General features: G+C 34.7%; 1 protein-coding gene across 2 annotated transcripts; it reads left to right on the forward strand.

Annotated features, from left to right (window-relative positions):
• Window positions 1-2057: 2057 nt before the first annotated feature.
• Window positions 2058-12959, forward strand: LOC117327695. Of its 2 annotated transcripts, none has more exons than XM_033884803.1 (7): window positions 2058-2337; window positions 7631-7692; window positions 8649-8775; window positions 10625-10698; window positions 10938-11352; window positions 11637-11723; window positions 12154-12959. In XM_033884803.1, the coding sequence occupies exons 5-7, from the start codon at window positions 11283-11285 to the stop codon at window positions 12447-12449; spliced, it is 453 nt and encodes a 150-aa protein (XP_033740694.1). In that variant the 5' UTR covers window positions 2058-2337; window positions 7631-7692; window positions 8649-8775; window positions 10625-10698; window positions 10938-11282; the 3' UTR covers window positions 12450-12959. The 2 variants fall into 2 exon arrangements, with proteins under 2 accessions (XP_033740694.1, XP_033740695.1); XM_033884804.1 differs by having other exon boundaries at window positions 10977-11352.
• The last annotated feature ends 3280 nt before the right edge of the window (window positions 12960-16239 follow it).

The raw sequence follows: 16239 nt of genomic DNA on the forward strand, positions 1-16239 counted from the left end.
GTTCGCCCTTCAAATCAACTTCCTCTCCCAGTGTATAATACACTCACTATGACAACCAGCAAAGACGGCATAAACACTCCCTTCACATTCATTCTTTTTTTTTCTACAGGTTTTTTCAGTGCATTCTCCAAAAGTCATCCTAGCAAATGTTGTTTCTGGTAGCTACATTGTAGAACAAGTTAGATATACATGCTTCATTGACACATTAAAAGAAGAAATTTAAAGACTGAAATGAATTTCAAAGAGTTCATTTCAGAACAAGAGATCCCAGAGGGATCTTGGCGCCCACCATTGAATGATCTTCATAGGTTCCATGTCAGATTGATCTTTTCTCTACTTTTCCCTTCATTTTACTAATCTGTGCAAATTGAGACATCCCTCCAGTACTTTTCAAACAAGGGAATCCTAGCTATATAAGAAATTTGAGATTTAACGATAATGGCTGTTTGTTTGTCAGGTTGTTTTCAGGACAGACTGGTCCAAAAATGCAATACAAGGGACCAAGGGGAACCTACTTATGAAATTTGAGAAAGATCCATTCAGTACTTTGAGAAATAGCGATAACAAACTTCAATTGTCAAAATCCAAGATGGCTGCCTGTCGGCCATGTTATTTTTAGATTGGTCTCAAAATGCAATATGCATAACTAGGCACCAAGGGGAACCTTCATATGAAATTTGAGAAAGATCCATTCAGTACTTTCTCGGAAATAGCGATAACAAACTTCAATTGTCAAAATCCAAGATGGCTGCCTGTCGGCCATGTTGTTATCCGATTGGTCTCAAATCGCAATATGCATAACTAGGCACCAAGGGGAGCCTACATATGAAATTTGAGAAAGATCCCTTCAGCACTTTCTCAGAAATAGCGATAACAAACTTCAATTGTCAAAATCCAAGATGGCTGCCTGTCGGCCATGTTGTTATCCAATTGGTCTCAAAATGCAATATGCATAACAAGGCACCAAGGGGAGCCTACATATGAAATTTGAGAAAGATCCCTTCAGCACTTTCTCAGAAATAGCGATAACAAACTTCAATTGTCAAAATCCAAGATGGCTGCCTGTCGGCCATGTTGTTATCAGATTGGTCTCAAAATGCAATATGCATAACAAGGCACCAAGGGGAACCTTCATATGAAATTTGAGAAAGATCCCTTCAGTACTTTATCAGAAATAGCGATAACAATCTTCAACTGTCAAAATCCAAGATGGCTGCCTGTCGGCCATGTTGTTTTCAGATTGGTCTCAAATCGCAATATGCATAACTAGGCACCAAGAGGAACCTTCATATGAAATGTGAGAAAGATCCATTCAGTACTTTCTCAGAAATAGCGATAACAAACTTCAATTGTCAAAATCCAAGATGGCTGCCTGTCGGCCATGTTATTTTCAGATCGGTCTCAAAATGCAATATGCATAACTAGGCACCAAGGGGAACCTACATATGAAATTTGAGAAAGATCCCTTCAGCACTTTCTCAGTAATAGCGATAACAAACTTCAATTGTCAAAATCCAAGATGGCTGCCTGTCGGCCATGTTGTTATCCAATTGGTCTCAAAATGCAATATGCATAACTAGGCACCAAGGGCAACTTTCATATGAAATTTGAGAAAGATCCCTTAAATACTTTCTCAGAAATAGTGATAACAAACTTCAATTGTCAAAATCCAAGATGGCTGCCTGTCGGCCATGTTGTTTTCAGATTGGTCTCAAAATGCAATATGCATAACAAGGCACCAAGGGCAACTTTCATATGAAATTTGAGAAAGATCCGTTAAATCCTTTCTCAGAAATAGTGATAACAAACTTCAATTGTCAAAATCCAAGATGGCTGCCTGTCGGCCATGTTGTTTTCAGATTGGTCTCAAAATGCAATATGCATAACTAGGCACCAAGGGCAACCTTCATATGAAATTTGAGAAAGATCCCTTCAGTACTTTCTCAGAAATAGCGATAACAAGAATTGTTTACGGACGGAGGGACGGACGGACGGAGGGACGGAGGTACCCTGCTTGCAATTGCTACCTTAGGTGGTTTGTTTTACGTCCAATCCGTTCTTCAGTGGTAGAAAATTCTTAAGCGGTAACCACTAAAGATGGACTGTTTTAATGTGCTGGAAATGACCTTAGGTGTAATCTGAGACTATGTCTTAAAAATCCCACTAAAGAAATTTTGTCCAACTGAAAAGGACTACTACGGACATTTTCCGGACATTGCCACAAAACGAGTGACAATCGGAATGTTTTTTGTTCTGTGTCATATGAATGAAGTAGTCCGAGGAGTGCCGAAAACGTACCGCGGGAGACGCCGCCATTACAGGCTTGCTGGTGATCAGGTAAGTCGAAATCCGAGTGTTCTAGTTAGTTATTTCAATTGATTTTATGAATCATTTACACGAAAATGCAGTTGTTAATCACCCTTTAACATTATTTAATCGTAAACGCAAATTGTTTAGTAACCAACCTAGTCAGATCGATTGAAAAACGTCTCTACTCTAGAAATCTGAATTAGCCTAACCTCGACGGGTTTGATCAACGGAGAGATTTACAATTTATAGGCCTAAACGAATTCAAGGCAAAATCTTAATCAAATCTCAGTTATCATCCTAGTCGAAGAATTAGCTTTTTTTATGCATTATTAGCCTAGGCTATTCCTGTTTCAAGGCACGCGATTGGCCTAAAAATACTCTAGGGCGTGCTATTTTCAGCTTATATCTGTATATTTGTCGACAGAGAAACTCTGAAAACCTTGCTAATGTATTGAAATATGTTAGGTACAGGGATGTTAATAACGCAATAAACAGAAAAATGTAGATATATTTGTCAACATTAAATGATGTACCAGCCGGTGATTTGTTGGTCTATTTAATTAAATCGCGCGATCGTAATGTAGGAACACGGCCTGCTTCTACGCTTGGACATTTCCACGAATATTAAATGATATTTATAACTATTATGTTAGGCCTAATATTCATGCGATGTATTTTCTAAATGGCACAGATTTATTACTTTGTAATTGCCCAGGGGTGTACAATTCCACTAGCCAGACGCCCGGGGCTAGTAGTTTTCAGGTCAGGGCTAGCTGCTCTATGGCATGAAAAGTCAAATTGTTTCTGTACCAAAATTTTCGTTAATAAATCTACATTAAAAGCCAGTTTGTTTCTGTATACAGTTCTGACATTTGTAAACATGGTAACTGGTCAAGTTAATAAGATTTTTCAACCACAGGTGGTTGACATCGGTTCAACACGTTTCCCAAACGTAAATAATATCTTCATCTAGGTCTATCAAATGCTTAGTTATGCCATTGATAGCATTCAAGCGCACGAGTGATCCAGATGCAAACACGAGTGACCCAGATACGGACGGTCTGCCGACATGTCAGCATAGTTACAGAGATAATTAAGATAGGAATTAAATTATGAAGTGACAGTTAGTGATCATATCATATTTATTATTAGGATATATGGATCTTATTATCAGTTGAGTTAATCTTCCTGTTGAAATTGAAATTAGATCGTTGGTGCTGCTATATGTACAGGTCTGTTTTGATAGATGTTATATTCACAAAGCAGGCGTGATCACACCAAATTTGTTAAGCTGTTGGTTTTCTAAATAAAGTAGGGGAATCTTGTAGATATAAATATATTTGACAGATTGACAATTGTCATAACATTTTCACCTGAAAAACTCGACTTAACATTGTTTTAAATTAAAATTTGAGCTTTACTTGAATTGTCATGATAATAATTTCCTATGATTATGATTAAAAGTTAAAAGTTCATTGACATTGGCACCTTTAGTTCCATTCCAATACAATTTGCTAGCTATAAGTTTTTCCCTCAGGAAATGAGATGGAGAACAAACATATCTAGAAAGTAGTGGATCAGAGTGAATTAAACTTCAAGTTCACTATGACATGAAACCAGAACTATTTTAAAGTAGTGATTGAGTTGGTAATGTGTTGGTTTATTTAAACTAGCAGCTTTAAATTTTTGAAATTAATTATTTCCTCTCATATAATTTAGATTGAAGTATATTTCAGTTTAACTATTCAAAATACAATATTGACATGTCGTTGTATAGGTACATGCAACAGTCAGAAAGTTTTAACTCTTATCTACAACCAGTAAAATAAAATCCATATTTTTATACTCTTAATTATTTTGAAGTGTGTAAACTTATTTTACTGTACAGTTAATTTTTTTCGCAATAGTTATGACTATTTTCACACACAGACCATATAACATTCTGAACAATATTAAAATTGTTGAATTCTTTGTTAAATGGCAAGATTCTGATCAATTATGTTGAGGGAAAGGTACATTTCGGAAAACAATATTTAAATAGAATACATGTATTGAAAAATTTCAAAAGTGCAGGGCTAGTAGAATTTTCATCAGGGCTAGGGGAAAAAATAAGCTACTAGCCCTTGGGCTAGTGGAAAATTTTCAGAATTGTACACCCCTGATTGCACAAAAACACTTGTTGATTTAAAAAAATCAAGTTTCTCCAGCCTGATCTTTTCACTAATCTCAGACTGTATGACAACAGAACAGTGCTCCATCATCACTTTGACGGTCTGTTTAAAGTAGAAACATTAGAGTTAGTATGGAAGTATCCAACGTACCCTCAATTTTTGTTTATTAAGGGTCATCTTAATTGTAAACTGATATTTCCTGTTGCAATGTGACATAAAAAAACCTGATTGTAAAATTCTGATTTATTTTCAATATCATTGATATTTTTGAAAGTGAAAAAATATAGGTACCCGTACACACATTTCATTCACCAAAATTGTTGGTCCATAATTTCATATTATAGCCCAAATGGGAATCTTTAATTAACTGTACACAAATGTTGAACCAATTTCAAAAGCAATGATCAATATTGACGATTCTTACTTTTAATATTTCACAGAGATGTAAAAACACTGTAAATGATTGACAATGGAGAGAGTAGAAGTTTTGGGCTTTTGCTTGTTCTATATTGTTAATTTCTTGTTGAGAATATTCTCATTCATCAATCCAGAGTTTTATGGATTGTTTGTTACAAGCTCATTTTTGGTCGACCTGATATTTTTACTGGTTGTTTTGATTTGTTCTGGTTATCTCCATTGTCATGAAGAAAGGTGTCTGAACAGCTAGGTCATATATGTGGTAAGGTTCTCTATATTTTTTACATTCTATTGAATTCTAAGTTATTTATGATATATTTACATTTGCTCTGCATTGCAACTATATAACAGACCATGTGAAATACGCCGGTCCGTCAGACAATGTCTGGCAAATTTGCTGTCGGTCCGGTAACCCGCCATATCGGTCTGGACCGATTGTCCGGTACTATGAATGTTGAAATTATGAGTTGTAAATACTTAATGATTAACTGAAGAAAATATGAATTTATAATGAACGGAATCTTTTCGATGAGCCCATCACAGGTAAAACAGTTCTCCGCTATTCCTGCATTTTGATTGGTTACCGATAGTGACCTGTAGGTAATTATTTCCTAACCTGAATAATGTGCAGTGATTTCTAGTATGAGTGCAATCATTTAATACGATCCTACAGCGTACATTATTTTTGTTTACGCAATGTATTTTATGCAGGTAGGGCTATGCATATTATATAGTCAGAAACATCAGATTTGGAGCCGTCAAAACATAGACAGATATCTTTGAAACTTAATCCTCATCGGTTAAATTGTTGTACATTTAAAAACTTTATTCTTTGCCAAACTTTGAATCATACATAGTTGAAGTATGAATATACTTCAACCATTGTTGTGTTTCAGGGTTCCAGGGTCCAGGTCACCGTCATCGGTAGCTAGGGCTTTATATAGCAATGGGTGTTATAGGACCATATCAACATTTGCTAAAACATTCATTACTTACATTTTAATGTAGTGTTATTATTAATTTCGCTATATTCCGTCTCCAAGCGTCGGACCAAATGTTGAACATTATATAATTATATATAATCTACAACACACATTAATACTGTATGCTCTATGCAGAGCAAATGTAAATATAAAGTTTTGTTTGTTTGTGTTTTACATCCTATTAATAGCTATGGTCGTTTAAGGTTGAGAGACCAATGCTGATCTGCCCATATTTTCACTTCAATATTTTTGCAAGTTTTTGTAAAGTTAAACTATGTTACGAAAATTTCTCAAAATTTGTGAGTGTATTTTTGGTAAATCTGACTCCATTTCAAAATTCTTTAAAGAGATTATATGTTCAGAAGTACTACAATGATTAAAATGACATTGACTTCATTATAATAACAGATAAAACACCTCGTACATGTAATTCACAGTTTAAAGCTTTTAAAATTAGGATCATCTGATCTGATCAAGAATAACGTATAGCTGTCTTGTTGTATCCGCTAACATTACTGTGCATAGATCTAGACTGTCAATATTTTGAACTAGATTTTTTATCCTGACCAAATGCTGATATTTTACCGGCCAGTTTGAAAAAGAAATCACCAATAAACCTGAGCGACCACTCAAACACCAAAATGTTTCCACACGAGACCAATACCATATACAAAATGTACATGTACATGTCCGACAAGATATGATAAGTAAATAAATTGCCACTGAACACTATTGAACATTCATGATCATTACTTAAGTTAGGTTTGGTTTGAAACAAGTTACCACTTATTAACCATTTTGGTGTGTAGTACATAAAGCCCCAGCAGGGATCACTTTGGGCAGAGATTTGGGGATTTTTACCCATGTTTTTAAAAAAAATCTCATTAAAAATTCAAAATTGTACCTCTTTATACAGACAAATCTCATGGGAATTTTGCTAATCTCATAAAATCTCCCATAGGTTTTAAGAGCCAGAGTTATCCCTGCCCCAGTATACTAAAATCACTAATGTCTTTGGACAAGTAGGAAGAAAAATGAAAAATTTTAAAATGCGTTGAGAGTACTAAATGTACTCAGGATTTTAAATTTAGTTGTAAATTTAATACATTGTGAAGACGATTGTAGGTTTATTAGGCCATAAACAAATCCAATGTTTCAGCTAACAGAAACAGTTCCGACTTTACAAAAAGAATGTATAAAATCGCAAATTTAATTCTTCATGTTTTGTTTTGACAGATTTGCCTAATTGTGTCTGGAATTGTAGACTATATAAGTAGAATTTAATTTTGAAGTTTATGATGGAACAAGTTTTGGCGGATATCACTTTTGGTTTCATTGGTTTTCTCTCTGACTTCGAATTTTCTGAAGCTTGCTCTTTTTGTTCTGATTTCTAGAGTTATTTATTTGTGGATTAAACTATTTGGTTTTCTTCAATGCTGTAGAGTTTAATTCCACTGTTGTCGTTTGTGCTTCTTCTCATTTTGATTTTATTGCGCTCAGTTTGGTGTAATTTCACTTAAAGCCATCTGATAAAAGCAACACATATGATTAAGCATTAAAAGTAAGTATACAATGCAGACAATCACATAAAAAGCGTTGTTCCTGCATAAAGTTTCATTAAAGGGTTTGCTAGTACAATGTGTATTATTTATCATTTATCAAAGCTCTGTAATTGTTAAAATAGAGCATATTGAAATTAATAGATGTAATTATTATTAAAAAAAATTCAGTGATTTGCTTTTATTTCAGTCAGTACCAGCTGGTATTTACAATGATGGCATCCAGATCTAGACGTCGGCAACAAACAGCAGGTATATTTTTTTTCTTGTTCATAATTATAGTATAGTTGCCCATTAGTTGGGGAACTCTATCCAGTGCTTTATATAGGGTGGTCATGATCAGGTGGAGTAGTGGGAGAGCATTCGCCTTTTACCAAGACGACCGGGGTATTGATACCCCGTCTGGACATGAATAGGTTATGGGTCACTTACCCTTGTACCCTTGAAATTGGAAATTTTAGCCTAGAATTTGATGAAATATGCATTAGCTTCAATTCTGTATAATAAGTAACTTTATTAATTTTCATTATATGCTGTCTTTTTTTTATCCTATTGGTTTACACTGATTGAAGTTAGAATTTTATTATAGCTAATTAAATTTTCTGGATATCAGTATGCTTCCGTGACTGCTTTTAGTATTTTTGATGTAAAGTCTAGACATGAATATAAAACTAGCAATTTTTGTTGTCTTTTGTATACGTTAAAACTTAAAAGTTTTTGAAGGCCCTTAAATTTACGCAGAAAGGCCCTACAAGGCCAGAAATTTCATAACAATATTCCTGTACGAACCCTGTCTATATATGTGTACACTTCATTCTTGTATGATGATCTTCAATTTCTAGGCTTGAAATGATATTACACTTAATGCCTGTCTCAAGCTCTCTAGCTTAGGGAATAACATATTTTATTGATGTATTATACTTTATAGTGTTAGTACTGTTCTCTGACCATGCATGTGTTCAGTTGATTCTGAGCAATGATTGATAACAGAATTTAGATTATTCTTTCCGTTATATTATTTGTAGGGTTAAAAAGACATTTTCAATCTGTGACAAAGGGTTGATCTCAATGAAGAGATTCAAAATCATACCTAGGTTTATTCTAAACAGTCGATTGAATGCATATATATCGCAGCAATATTTGCTAAACATGTGAATAGGATTTAAGTTACAAAATAACTTTTTGAGATTTTCTTGTTCATTTTGCAGATTTACCAATACCATGCCCCGTTGGCCACCCAGTTTGGGTTAAGTTAACAGGGGATAGAGGTGGGGCATGGTGGCCAGGAAAACTTTTAAGAATAGACGAAGTGTACTTTTGGAGTGATCAAAGCAGGTAAAACATGACAAACAAAACATAATTGTATTTTTTCGAGACTGATTGTCTTTACTTATCAATGTATTTTGATAATTTTTTGGAGGGGTAAACATGGAAAGTAGTTGTTGGATGCATGTTTGATATATCTGCTATAACATGTATCAAATTACAATTCTACATACATTTGTATTTAACTATAATTAACAATTTTTCCTAAATGTCATAATTAGCTCATAATTTGACCAATTCTAAAAAAACAAACAACTAAGTCTTACTAAAAATCACAGGAAAATTCTTTGTAATTAATTGGGCTAATAGTTCAATTGACATCAAACTAAAGTTATAATCACACAAAAGAAAAGCATCTCCATATCAAAATTTAGTTCTTCGCCATCTTTTCAGTGCTTTCAAAGATTTCAGAAAGCACCCATTTTATTTTTGTGAAATATGCACAACCACTTTTACTTTCCACATCAAAGAGAGGGACATAAAAGTATTGGCCAATCTTGGATGAGCCTTAGCTTTCCGAATTGTCCTACTTATTATAATATTATATATATAAACTCTGTAACTACAAAATATATTGCGGAGGAAGTACACCTCCCTGTACCAATACTCTAATTACCAAGGATCGATTGTTCTTTACCATGACCATTCTGTAAGATAATATATCAGTTAGCTTGTAACAAATAACATTCATCTCTAATTCTTAACATTTAAAATTTTTAAGGTGTAATGTAACCAGAGCAACTGTGAAACCATTTGAAATTTCTCACAGTTTAGTGAAGTTCACAAGAGGTACAGTGTAAAGAGTTATGTTGCTGTTGATGTTTCTATTTCAGTGTTAGGGAGTCATGGTTTTAGAATCCGGTAATCCTATTAAACAATTTTGATGAAGAGCCAATTCTTACAGTTGTCTTGATAAGTTGATGTTTAAGAAGAATACCAAAAATATGTCTTACTGTTTGAAGTGTTCCTGAAGCACAAAGTATGTATTGAAAAAATGTTTTAAAGCAGTTAAGGGCAGTATAATCCTGAGGATATTACTGTGGGCTTTTTTATGATGACCAGCAAGCGAGGAAAAATTCTAGATATTCTTGATATAAAGTGAAAAATATACCAACTTTATACAAAAAAAAACCCCAGCAAAATATTTCTAATTTAACCAAATTATAGGGAAGAAGGTGACCAACATGACTCCCTAACCATTTTCAATTTGATGTTCAGTTTGATTTAAATGTTATGATTATGTGATCAGCCACAACAAATCAGTGTTGATGAGTTCTAAGAGTGTGTGAGAGAAAGACATCAGATCAGAGTTGCAATGCTAGCAGTTTGTTACTATAATAACTACCATCTGACACTTAAAAGAAATTATTCAACTTGACTCATTATGCTGTTAAGTATACATAAAATCATGATAAAAAATATTTAAGTGTATTTCTTAAAAATATATGGTAAAAATTGTTTTTTTTACTCATTGTTAAAGGATAAGTTTTGTTTAGTAATATGCAGACATATCATTGAAACCTTTCATTGTGGCTGGTAAATACAAACATTAAGAAATAAGCTGTTGCTAGTGCTCTTTTCACATAGAGATTTTACAGCTTACTCGAGACTTTCTTTATTTTCTCTTTTTCAAATTGCCATTTGTCTGGCTGTCCTTAAACCATTCTTGCTATCTCTTTTTCTTTAAAGGTACTGGATGATGAATCATTGTCAAACTTCATATTTGGAGTCCCCTTTTTCTGTAGTTGTGCATGGTCCATTTTAAAAATACATTGAAGATCTCTTGAGAATATTTTGACTTGCAATTTTTTATCATGGCACCACGATTTGTCTTAAATAAGATGTGTTTTTCTTTCAGGAAAGTTAAGATGCGCAGAGGACAAAGAGAATTTTGAAACAGATCTCAAAAGAGCATTGGCTCTACATCAAAAGGTGATTATTTATCAAAAAAAATTTCACACAATGAATTTTTGTTTTTCTTGTTATCGCCCTGTAAGCAGAAAGTAGCAATTTTAAAATGTAGTTACTGTTAAATCATGATATACATGTACAAAAAAAGTCAATTTAAGTTTATGTAAGCAAGATTCATTCATAAGGAGTATCAAACTGATTTCATGAAGCAAGCTTGGTAATGATAGAAAAATGCTAATGTGAACTCTTATGATTCTAAGGGAACTCCAGACACTGTCAGTGAAGGCAGCGATACTAAGGGAAATCCAGACACTGTCAGTGAAGGCAACGATACTAAGGGAAATCCAGGCACTGTCGGTGAAGGCAACGATACTAAGGGAAATCCAGACACTGTCAGTGAAGGCAACGATACTAAGGGAAATCCAGACACTGTCAGTGAAGGCAACGATACTAAGGGAAATCCAGACACTGTCAGTGAAGGCAACGATACTAAGGGAAATCCAGACACTGTCAGTGAAGGCAACGACTCTAAGGGAAATCCAGACACTGTCAGTGAAGGCAACGATACTAAGGGAAATGCAGACACTGTCAGTGAAGGAAAACTGATGTTGATCCAAGATTTCAATGCAGTCAGCAAATTCAAAGGCAAAAGTATTCAAGAGATCAGTGTAGATGGTAAGAATGTTTACAGCACCTAGATAGAAATGCATCTATTATTTCATTTCGGAACCAGTTTTTAAAAGAATGAATATCAAAGATATATTCTGATGTATATTTGCATTACTTTGAAATGCCCAGACCAAGATACAATAAAAGTCTCAGTTGCTAGTTTACTAACCCTATTCTATATTAAAAATTGATTTGTTCAAATCTAAAAAATAGCATTCACTATTTGATTTTGGAGGGTTGAGTCCTTTAAGGGTTTGTGTCTATACAAAATGATTTTGATTTCGTTTTAGAAATCATACAAGAAGGAGAAGACTTTGTCTCTGGGAATTCTAGTGACATTGAGGCGGCATTGCACCAAAAAAGTCAGGAGAACACAGGTATACCATTGGTTGGATTTCGGTGAAAGTTGGTACATAGGGGTATTGAGGGCAGCCAAAGAAAATGGTACCATTTACGAAACCATCCGTTGCCATGGTAACGGATCCTGGTCTCTGATTGGTTGAAATTTAGATAAGCACTGTTATCATGGTTACAAAATGGAGGCTTCTGATTGGTCTAAATTTAGCATAATTTACGACTGTAGGGGTAGTTTGGGGGACATTATAGTAACTAGCGGTTACAATAGTACTTTTTGTTTAATACTGCTTTATTGCTAAAATTTGGAATTGTTTGAATCATTAAATAATTGGTCCACTTGTACCGCTGCTAGTATATCATTGATACTTTATAGCCGGATGATCATTAAAGTCCATTGCCTTTTGTTTTTCAAGAATGTACATTTTAATATTGCTTTTTTAATTCATTCAGAAATGGAATCGGAGGAAACACCAGAAGCTATGGAATTGGAGGAAATCCCACAAACTTCCAGACCACTGCCACCAAAAGAGAAAAAAGCGACAAAACAGAGAGTTAAATGGACATGTGAAGAAATCGAAGAGGTTGAAAAGCTCTTCCAGGACAACTTAAAAAATGGGAAATGTCCTGGTTTCAAGGAAGTCAAGAAATGCATTGCTATAAGCAAAACACAGAATGGACTTATCCACAACAGACAGTGGGAGACCATTAAAAAGAAAGTTTGGAATCTAATCCAAAAAAAAAAGTAGCTCTTCAAATGTGTATTCACTATCTCTGAAAATTGACTGACCAGCCTTAATGTTTAGCTTTCCTGATAATAGGGAGCAATTGCTATTCATTCTGTCGACATATGTTATAGAACTTGGTGACTGTTAAGGCTCTTGGGTCTCTTGTTTTTGTATAAGTGTTCAGTTTCAACAAGATGACAAAGCAGTCATGAAGACATTGATCAGCTAGTGTTCTTGTTAACTGCATTGAAGTAAATTTCAGTATAAAAACAATATTGTAACATATTCTATTATTATATTGTGAGGGGAACATTCTGACCTCTAACAGAAATATTTCATAATGAGCATTCAAATTTAACTGACAAGCCATTTCCTGAAAACGTTTTAAAATTCAATGTTTTAGTCGAGACAATTTTTGTCATTTATTTAGTTACTGATGAGTAACTATAGTTTTCAGATAAAAATGCTTCTTCTTGACATAATGTGAAATAATTTTAACATATTAGTTTTTAAAAAAACAGGTAGTTTACATATATAATTAAGTCCCCCAAACAAAGTGGAGGGGAACCTATTTTGTTTGCTCCGTTTCTTATTATCATTATTATTCGGCTTTCTTCGATCTTTCAATTATGGACTTGTCCAGCGATTTCCTCCTAAAGCACTGGTTTTAAGTACATAAATGTCGGTATTGATGTCTTCACTTTGATAGATATTTGTGTGTTAATGATTACATTTATTAACAAAACACAACTTGTATGTCCCATTAAAAAGGAAGAAACTTTTCTTAATGTGAGTGTGTGTGTGTGTTTCACATGGTTTTCAAATTAATTTGTGGGAATTATTTCTTTGAAATATGTAAAATCCTCAATAAACAGGAGTTTTTGTTGGATTTTGTTTGATTGTTGATTATTTTATGGACTACAACAAATCTACTTTATAACAAAGATGCTTTAGTTTTGTATACAATAGAGATTTGTACTAAAATAATTTTACACAGTTTTTGAATTGTACCTCAGCAGAAGCTAAGGTGACAGTGTCGAAAGACATCAAAAACTAAATTACAATTAGAACAGCACGATTATAGATACATGTAGGTTTATGTTCGAGCTTGATACTTACAGACATATTGTATGACTGAATTTCTCCAGGAAATTCAGCCCCTTATAGTCGAGGGCCTCGCAGATTTTGGGATGTTTTTGAACAGTTGAATTATGAATTATGTAAACATTGTTTTACACAACCATTCAACATTGGCATTTCGATGACTAGTACATTATGTCATCTTCATTACACAACAGAACGTAACATAGCGAAAAGAATCTTTACATAAATCATACATTCCAACTGAAGAATGAAAAAAGTTATAAATTATTTTGAAGGGCAGTAACATGGTGATGTTGCAACAATGATGATGTAGCTTGGAACACAGAACATCTGATAGTTTTTAAACTTTGTACAGACTTCTACTCAACTTCATAATCATTGGTAAAATAGCAGTGGTTTTGTTTTTAACTCAAAAAAGTTGGTTATTCTTGTGTGGTAGTATTTGACTTCATTGTTTTTTTAGTGGTAAAGAGTCCATGTCTTATGTGGTAGTATTTGACTAGAATGGACACATTAATGTTTCTTTAGTGGTCAAGAGTCCATGTCTTGTGTGGTAGTATTTGACTAGAATGGACACATTGAGGTTTCTTTAGTGGTCTAGAGTCCATGTCTTGTGTGGTGGTATTTGACTAGAATGGACACATTGAGGTTTCTTTAGTGGTCAAGAGTCCTATGTCTTGTGTGGTAGTATTAGACTAGAATGGACACATTGAGGTTTCTTTAGTGGTCAAGAGTCCATGACTTGTGTGGTAGTATTTGACTAGAATTGACACATTCTTGTTTCTTTAGTGGTCAAGAGTCCATGTCTTGTGTGGTAGTATTAGACTAGAATGGACACATTGAGGTTTCTTTAGTGGTCAAGAGTCCATGTCTTGTGTGGTAGTATTAGACTAGAATGGACACATTGAGGTTTCTTTAGTGGTCAAGAGTCCATGACTTGTGTGGTAGTATTTGACTAGAATGGACACATTCTTGTTTCTTTAGTGGTCAAGAGTCCATGTCTTGTGTGGTAGTATTTGACAAGAATGGACACATTGAGGTTTCTTTAGTAGTCACGAGTCCATGTCTTGTGTGGTAGTATTAGACTAGAATGGACACATTAAGGTTTCTCTGGTCAAGAGTCCATGACTTGTGTGGTAGTATTTGACTAGAATGGAGACATTGAGGTTTCTTTAGTGGTCAAGAGTCCATGTCTTGTGTGGTAGTATTTGACTAGAATGGACACATTGAGGTTTCTTTAGTGGTCAAGAGTCCATGTCTTGTGTGGTAGTATTAGACTAGAATGGACACATTGAGGTTTCTTTAGTGATCAAGAGTCCATGTCTTGTGTGGTAGTATTTGACTAGAATGGACACATTGAGGTTTCTTTAGTGGTCTAGAGTCCATGTCTTGTGTGGTGGTATTTGACTAGAATGGACACATTGAGGTTTCTTTAGTGGTCAAGAGTCCATGTCTTGTGTGGTAGTATTAGACTAGAATGGACACATTGAGGTTTCTTTAGTGGTCAAGAGTCCATGACTTGTGTGGTAGTATTTGACTAGAATCGACACATTCTTGTTTCTTTAGTGGTCAAGAGTCCATGTCTTGTGTGGTGGTATTTGACTAGAATGGACACATTGAGGTTTCTTTAGTGGTCAAGAGTCCATGTCTTGTGTGGTAGTATTAGACTAGAATGGACACATTGAGGTTTCTTTAGTGGTCAATAGTCCATGACTTGTGTGGTAGTATTTGACTAGAATTGACACATTCTTGTTTCTTTAGTGGTCGAGAGTCCATGTCTTGTGTGGTAGTATTTGTCTAGAATGGACACATTGATGTTTCTTAAGTGGTCACGAGTCCATGTCTTGTGTGGTAGTATTAGACTAGAATGGACACATTAAGGTTTCTCTGGTCAAGAGTCCATGACTTGTGTGGTAGTATTTGACTAGAATTGACACATTCTTGTTTCTTTAGTGGTCAAGAGTCCATGTCTTCTGTGGTAGTATTAGACTAGAATGGACACATTGAGGTTTCTTTAGTGGTCACGAGTCCATGTCTTGTGTGGTAGTATTAGACTAGAATGGACACATTAAGGTTTCTCTGGTCAAGAGTCCATGACTTGTGTGGTAGTATTTGACTAGAATTGACACATTCTTGTTTCTTTAGTGGTCAAGAGTCCATGTCTTGTGTGGTAGTATTTGACTAGAATGGACACATTGAGGTTTCTTTAGTGGTCACGGGTCCATGTCTTGTGTGGTAGTATTTGACTAGAATGGACACATTGAGGTTTCTTTAGTGGTCACGAGTCCATGTCTTGTGTGGTAGTATTTGACTAGAATGGACACATTGAGGTTTCTTTAGTGGTCAAGAGTCCATGTCTTGTGTGGTGGTATTAGACTAGAATGGACACATTGAGGTTTCTTTAGTGGTCAAGAGTCCATGTCTTTTGTGGTAGTATTTGACTAGAATGGACACATTCTTGTTTCTTTAGTGGTCAAGAGTCCATGTCTTGTGTGGTAGTATATGACTAGAATGGACACATTGAGGTTTCTTTAGTGGTCAAGAGTCCATGTTTTGTGAGGTGGTATTTGTCTAGAATGGACACATTGAGGTTTCTTTAGTGGTCAAGAGTCCATGTCTTGTGTGGTAGTATTTGACTAGAATGGACACATTGAGGTTTCTTTAGTGGTCAAGAGTCCATGTCTTATGTGGTGGTATTTGACTAGAA

This window comes from Pecten maximus, chromosome 5 (genome assembly GCF_902652985.1).
Source record: "Pecten maximus chromosome 5, xPecMax1.1, whole genome shotgun sequence".
Classification (NCBI taxonomy): Eukaryota; Metazoa; Mollusca; class Bivalvia; order Pectinida; family Pectinidae; genus Pecten; species Pecten maximus.